The sequence below is a fragment of the Haliaeetus albicilla genome, chromosome 9 (genome assembly GCF_947461875.1).
Source record: "Haliaeetus albicilla chromosome 9, bHalAlb1.1, whole genome shotgun sequence".
NCBI lineage: Eukaryota > Metazoa > Chordata > Aves > Accipitriformes > Accipitridae > Haliaeetus > Haliaeetus albicilla.
The window spans coordinates 6,438,760-6,446,179 of NC_091491.1; the positions used below are offsets into that span (position 1 = coordinate 6,438,760).

Genomic DNA, 7,420 nt, shown 5'->3' on the forward strand with positions numbered 1-7,420 from the left:
GAACCAGAATCTCAGTTAATCACGGCTTAAATTCCTCCCTCGCAGAAGTGGCAGGTAAAAGCTCTCCACTGTCCAGAAACATTTTAACTATTCCTGTCCCCGACCGGAGCCTGGCCAAATGTTCCTCTTTAGAAGAATAATACTGTGAATGGAGGAGCCCCTGGGACAAACGGGGCCAGGCTTGCAGGCGTTTCATGGTCTGGGACTTACCTGCAGGCAGGTGAAGGGCAAGGTTGTCACCGCAGAAAGGAGCAGCCGAGATTTCTGAGGCTAAAACACTGCAGACGAGTCCTCATTAGGAATCATCTCTCTGAAATTTTATACTGCAATTAATTGTTAAACGGTTTTTCTCCTCAGTGCCCTGAGCAGCCCGGCATGTCTCCCTTTCCTCGGCATATCTTATACTAAACAGAAATGTCTTTGCATTTGGCCTTCTCAGTAACAGATTAGCGTATGTGATCCTTCAAGCCCTAATACGCAAGATTCTTTATAATCCCCCGAGCAGCCAGGTCTCCTGATTACTTCAGGCAGCGCCTCCCTGCCATTTAACTGCTATGAAATTACATTGTCTTGTCCGGTTTTTAAGCAAATTTTTGCAGCAGGAACAGATGTGTTTCTATAGGTGGGGACTATCTCACTCCTCTCCTTCGAATCTGATTTAATCGCTTCCCTCCTCAGTGTCCCTTCCATCAGCGTATTACTTGTTGATGTTTTAGTGTCCATCACCCCAATCAGGGCAGCAGCTGAGAGCTGAGGCTCCACACGTTTCTGTTTCAGGAAAGAGAAAGTAGAAGAATTCATCCGAAATTAATACCTCAAAGGAAAGGCAGAGTTTGACATTAATCGGTGTGTACATGGTGACTCATCCTGCCTGCAGAAGAGAAGCGAGGTCTGTGCAGCAGCCACGCTTCTGGTGGAGACATCAAAAAGCAACAAGGGAGCGATCAAATTACGGGAAGCTGGAAAAGCAGCATAGTTGTAGGATGGAGCTAAAGAAATTCTGTGTATGGGATCCTGAATTCCCACAAACCCTGGACAGCAGCGCTGGGGTATCCCAGACATCGGGGAGCTCCTTTCGGGACCAGACATGGGACAGGGGGATGAAGGACAACAGTGCTGCGGGCAGAGCATTATTTTTTGGCGAAGCATTCAGAGCTTTTTGCTTGCTCGACATGCAATCAGAGCCGGTGGTGTGTGTCTAGGGGAGTCCTTACCCAGGGTGGGGGACAGCTCTCCGGCACAGAACAACAGTGCAAGATCCTCACTGGCATCACATGCCAGGGACGCTTTGGGGCGAAGGCCCACCAGCCGCAGCACATCCCGGGTGAGTTCCTCAGCCACCCAGTGCCACCCAAGTGGAGGAGGAACCTGAGGGGAACGAGGAAGGTGTCCCCAGCTCTAGCACACTGACAGGACACCCAGGCCCCCGCTCTGTGCCACCCTTACAGCCGGCTTTTGGGGTGACCACCGTTCCTGCCCTGCGATGCCCGGGGAAGGCTGACACACTCGTTTCCCGTTACCCCCCCACCCCGGTCCACTGAGTCACACGCTCCGAGGAGAAGCACTTCCCCTGCGTGTCTGCATCTTCGCGTGGGAGGGGACGAAGGAAATACCAGTGCCAGCCAGCCCACCCGGCCCTTCCCTGCGGGGACGACGCTGGTTATTCCCCCCACAACCCTCCCCCCCCCCCGCCCCGGCTCCTCGCCCCGGGGCCGCGCATCCCGAGCGGGGCAGGGCGGTGCCGGTGCCCGGGGCGGATCCCGGGGCCGATCGAGGCGGAGCCGTCGAGCAGCCCCGATCGGTGCCCTTATGGGAAACCCTGGGGGAAACTGCGGGCCGGTGGGATGCCCATGGCTTTTAGCCCGGGATTGTTGGTGGTGGCCGGGTCCTTCGCCGCTTTCCGTTTGCTGAACCGGGGATTGGAACGGCTGGTGCCGCCGCCGCCCTCGGCCCGGCGGAACCGCTGGAAGTGGCGGAACATCTGGACGTCGTTAGCCCACAGCGTGCTGAGCGGCGGCGGGGCGCTGGCAGGGTGAGCTGGGGAAGGGGGGGGGACGACGACGACTGGGGGTACTGGAGGGGAATGGGGGCATCGAGGGACCCCGACGGAAGGGGCACGGAGGGAGATTGAGCTTTGCCAGGGGTGGGGGGGGGACACCCTGAGGAGCATTGAGGAGGGTGTAGGTTTGGAAAGTTGGGGGGGCACTGAGAGGTGGAGGAGCACAGGGGGAGCAGGGGATAGGGAGACTCGGAGGGGGGGGGAACAGGAGTTCAGGGGTGACCGTGGGGGGACCAGGGGGATGGGAGGGCTCCGGGGTGGTCAGCAGCACCAGGTGGGCAGCAGGGACACTGGAAGGGAATTGGGGAACCGCTGGTGCTGCCCGGCACTCACAATTGCTCTCCCCGCAGGTTCTGCCTCCACCCCGGGCTGTCCGAGGACCTGGTGGACACGCACCCACCCGGGGCACACAGCCTGGTTGCCGTATCTGTAGGTGAGGTGGGGGGGAGCGGGCTGCCCCCTGTTCTGCCCCCCGTTCTGCCCCTCAGGGGGTCCCCAGGGGCTCATCAGTGCCTGACACCAGCCCCTCGAGCCATGTCATGGGCAGCGATGTCTCAGGCACCCCAGACAATTGCCCTATTCTTGGCAAAGGACAGTGGCTCCTTTCTGTCCCACGGAACCCGCAGCCAGGAGGTACTGGGCACCAGGCTGCCTGCCACCGTCCTCGTGGGGCAGCCAGGGCTTGGAGCATCCCAAAAATGCCCATGATATGGGGTTGATGCAGGTCCCCCCAAAGCCTCGAGCTAAATCTGCCAGTGCGGAGGCCAGGAGCTTTGAGTCCCCTGGCTGCGTGAAGCCTCCCCCCCACCACTTTGTCACCTTCTTGCAGATCTGTCACCAGCCCTGTGGTCAGTGCTAACAGGCTTTCCAGTGTGGCTACAGCTCAGCAAGGAGGTCTGAGTATCTAAAATGCCAGCATGGGGTTGGTTCGGTGGCAGCAAATCCTGCAGCTCTTAAGTGCTCCAGGCTGAAAGAGATCCAGTTCTGGGACAGTAACAAGGGTGAGGGTCCGCATGCTGCCTTTGCTGTCACCCTTCTTCAGGAACAGATCCAAGTGATCAGTTAGTGCCTCTCCCTAGGAGCACATCCTACAGAGTGATTGCAGGAGGGACCCAAACCACACTAATTTCCTTCTCCTGCTGTGTGTGATCCTGCTCTGTGCGTGACTTTCCACACACAAAAGGTTTGGGCTGAGCTGTGGCCATCACTTCCCAGGAGGGGCTGCCCAGCCCAGTCAGGTGCAGACCCTGCTGGGGCAGGGGGGGGGTCACTTGGCACAGTCCTTCCTGGCCCCCTTCTTTGCTCATAGCCTCTCTGATGCCAGGTTATTTCCTTGAAGACTTTGTGGACATGTTGTGCAATCAGAAACTTCACCAGTCCTGGGAGCTGCTCTTCCATCACTCTGTGGTGAGTCCAGCGGCCGCTCTCTGAGGGACAGACCCTGGCACTTGTACCAGCAGGGAGGCTGGGGCTGGGGAACACGAGCAGGGCTCGTGCTGTTGCTAGTGTGGGCATTGCTGTCTGTTACAAAATCTGTCTGATTTTTCTGCCTGGGGAGAGAAGCCCAGACAGCAGGGCTTGGAGCTCCTCTTGGTCCTACAGGACTCGTGTACTCTTCAAGGGTCTGCAGAAAGACACCCAAACATGGGGTAGGAAAAAAACCACATGTGTGCACAGAGTAGGGGGGAAGGGGCTGGGCTGGAGGGCTGATCCATAACAGTGTAATGGACCGGCAGTGACCCAGGTGTCCCCACCGGCACAGGCAAGCAGCTCAGCTCCTGCCAGCTCTCGGCCACTTGGAGCATCTGCCTGGAAGGGCTGCACATCCCACCTTCCACTTCCCACTCCCCAGGGTGTTTTCCTCTCATTCGGGTCAGAGCTGTGGCCATGGGGCTGGGGTGGCTGGAGCAGCCGTTGTGCAGAAGGCCCACGCCAGTGGGGCCCTCTGCCTGCTTTGCTGCTGGCTGTGCCCAGCGTGGGTTTCTCTTTGATCGCCTCTGATGTCCGGATGCTGGAGCATTGCGAATGCTGCAGAGCAGGGGGGTAGCACCGCCTGGAGCTGAGCAGCGGAGACACTGTGGGTTACAGGGGAGGCACAGGGGTCTGCACAGCCTGGGGATGGGGGACAGGGACAGTACCAGGACCTACCTGGGTTGAAACAGCGGAGGCGATGGTCAGACTTGCTGTCTCACAGACCCCAGCGAGCCCTGTGGCTCTGCCAGCTGCTGCTCGCAAGTCAAAAGGTCATCTCCACAAGAAAGCTAATTCAGGCCAAGACAGTGACTTAACGAGCAGGGAGCAGATAATCTCATTAAAGAGCCAATACAGAGAACAGCATTAATAGTATAAACTGAAGAAAGGACTGAGTGTGCTGAAGTGCAGGCAGGCAGAGCCTTTCCCCCCGCCTGGCAGGGAGGGTGCGGGGCAGGAATCAGGCCCGCTCTGCCCCTAACAGCCCTGTCCTCTGCTGCAGCACCCAGCAGCCCCACGGTGCTTCAGGCCAGGCTTGGGGCATCCCACGAGGCTCTTTGATGCACCAAAGCTGCTTAATCCCTGCGGCGTGCCTGTTCGGGGGAGAATCCCTGAGCCAGCAGCAACCGTAGTAGCCCTGGGCTACACGTCTCCCTTCCTGCCCCGTTCAGCCGTTCACTGTGTGCGGAAAAACCTGCTGGGCCACAACTAACTGCATTCCCCAGGCCACAAAAGCAGGGTTAGGTCTGGCTGCTCTGTCTCCTCTGACAACCTGGAGTTTATAGAAGTGTTTCCCTCTCCTCCCACAGGAAAAAAGAAACCTGCTCAGGTTTCATGCAACACTGGGGAGGCTTTATCTCATGCCCGAGGCTGCAGCACTGGCTGGAGGCTGCAATGCTGCAAACCTATGTGTGGGGTGATGACCAGCAGTTTGGCACTGGCGTGATAACTGTTTCCACCTTTGCTCCACGCTGCGCCCAAGCATGGAGGGCTCCGGTTTGCAGCAGCTGCGAGCAACCAGCTCCCGGGCTCAGCCTGTCTTCTTTCTCCTTCCCAGGTGATTGTCTGCTTTGGTATTGCAGTGCTGCTCCATCAGTACGTCGGGTTTGCCCTCGTGGCTTTACTGGTGGAGATTAACTCCATCTTCCTCCACCTGCGGCAGATCCTGCTCATGGCCAACCTGGTGCACACCACCTGCTACCGCCTCAACAGCATCATCAACCTGGGCACCTATGTGGTGTTCCGCATCGCCACGCTGGCCTGGATGACTCGCTGGCTCTTCCTCAATCGGGAGAACGTGCCCCCGGCAACGTACGCTGTAGGCACGGTGGGCATGGCAATCATGACGCCCATGAACATCATCCTCTTCTACCGCCTGCTGCGTAGTGACTTCTTCAAGTCCTGCCGGGATATGCAGAGGGAGAAGGAGCAATAGCCCCCTTCCCCGCAGGGTCCGGGCTATAAGCAGCCCCAAGCCCATGGATGAGGACAGCAAAGCGCAGTAGAGCACGAACATGGCTGTTTCAGCACCTTGCGTGGAGGGTCCACACTAACAGAGCATTCAGGCTTTTCTTATGGCTGCAGATCCTGGGCCCTGCAAGAGAAGGTGCTCATGGACCAGGCACTGGGGCTCTGCTCCCCCTGCACCTTTTGATGACGCGGTTGGATGACTGGGAGCTGCTCAGAGAAGCCTCGACAGCTCTCGCAGCTCCTCGAGGCACCGCTGAGATGAGAAGGGAGCAGAAGAGCACCATTTTCCCACTGCTCTTCTGGACATCCAAACACCACAGTGTGTTTCTAACCCCTTTGGTGCTGCATCCCGCAGCATCCCATCAGCCAGGGGACACTGCACTCAGCCCTGCATTCTCTGTGGCACTTCCCATGGGAGCACCACCAGGCAAGAGAGGCTCCAAGGCTTCACCCTCGAGGCCAGGGCCCGTAGAAGCCAAATCCTGCACTCATGAGTCCTCCCCAAGGAGATTGTCCCAGGTGGGTGATGGAGGGAGAGGCTGAGACCTGTCTGGGTGGGATGCTACCTGCTCTGGGGTCCAGGTCGGAGGCAGAGCACTGGGCAGTGGGTGCTGTGGCACTGTGCTCGGGGCCAACTGGCCAACTTCTCCTGACAACTGGAGTTTTTTTCGTGTTGTTTTGTTCCCAGATATGTTAAATGCCCATAAATGGGCATGGGAGAGTGTGAGTTGCTGGCTGGGATGATGCTCTGTGATGGACACTTCCCACAGATGTGAAGTTTTCAGGCATAGGCATCTATTGGGATTTAGGCATCTATTAGGAATGAAAAGTTCTGCTACGGAGCCCAGCGTAACGCTTTTACCCAGCAGCAAGAGCTCTTACTAACACGAGCTTTTAATAAGTGGCTGCAAATGAAATGGCTTGAGGGGAAGGGGCTTAGAGGGAAAAAGGGACTTGGCATCCCAGCCTGCTCCAGGGCTGTCACTGGAAGTACAGTGCTTCTTATCCTATGTCTCCCCACCGCAGAGTAAAAATACACTGTACACTGGCACAGTCTACCTCTCTTGGGATTTCCCCCTCCGCCCTCTCCTTTCTGTAGAGGAAGACGAAGGTTTCTCCTGTTCCTGCTGATGCTCTCCTGCCCTTCTAGGCAAGGGGAGGCTGCGCTTCCCTCGGGGCTGGCAACTGGGAGGCTAAATGGCAGCAGGACGGGTGCCAGCTCCCGCCGTGTCTCTGGCTTTAGCCCTGCTGTACTGAGCCGCTTGCGAGATGCAGGGTTAGGAAAGTGCTGGCTGTGAAATAGGGCAGGCTGCAGGCAGAGCACCCAGCACGTGGCTTCGCTGCTCTCATTCCCGATGCTGGACACCAGCTTGCAGCAATGCTAGGATCCTTGTGGTTCGCTCTGCCTGTCCCTGAAGGCTTCCTCGGACAAGGAATCAGAATTTTTTTTTTTTTACTCCACATTTCCTTTTCCCCACCGATTCCCACACACTGAATTGTTCCCCAGGAGCCCAGCACCATGTATAAAAGCAAGATCATCCCACTCAGGGTTACGTGTACCGGTTTTGAGAAATCCACTGGATCTGTCATGCTTTCTGTGTGGCAAATAACCTTTAACTCAAAATCTCTCATTTGGTTTGGAAAACCAGGGGACAGGCTGAAACAACGTGTTGCTCAGAGTGGGCGGCACTTGTTTCGAGGAGGAAAATAAGGGAGCAGACACATTTCTGCCTGGGCAGGGAAAGACAAGCAATGTGTGTGGGCAGTGGGAGGCTGGGGATGACTCGTGGCCAAAGCTGCTTACATTTCTATTTGTAGAGAGTGCAGGAAAGCTTGCAGGTGCTGGAGATACCTACTCTGTGTTTGGATTTGCTACCTCAAGCAGTGTTTAGGTGCCCGTGTGCCACTCACAGCTCGTAG

The 7,420-nt window shown here is 57.2% G+C and overlaps 1 protein-coding gene across 1 annotated transcript; it reads left to right on the forward strand.

The window, feature by feature from the left end:
* The first annotated feature begins 1,593 nt into the window (after positions 1–1,593).
* On the forward strand, positions 1,594–6,417 carry TLCD2 (TLC domain containing 2). The gene is made up of 4 exons (XM_069791278.1): positions 1,594–2,032; positions 2,410–2,492; positions 3,384–3,466; positions 5,088–6,417. The coding sequence occupies exons 1-4, from the start codon at positions 1,845–1,847 to the stop codon at positions 5,463–5,465; spliced, it is 732 nt and encodes a 243-aa protein (XP_069647379.1). The 5' UTR covers positions 1,594–1,844; the 3' UTR covers positions 5,466–6,417.
* Positions 6,418–7,420: the final 1,003 nt, after the last annotated feature.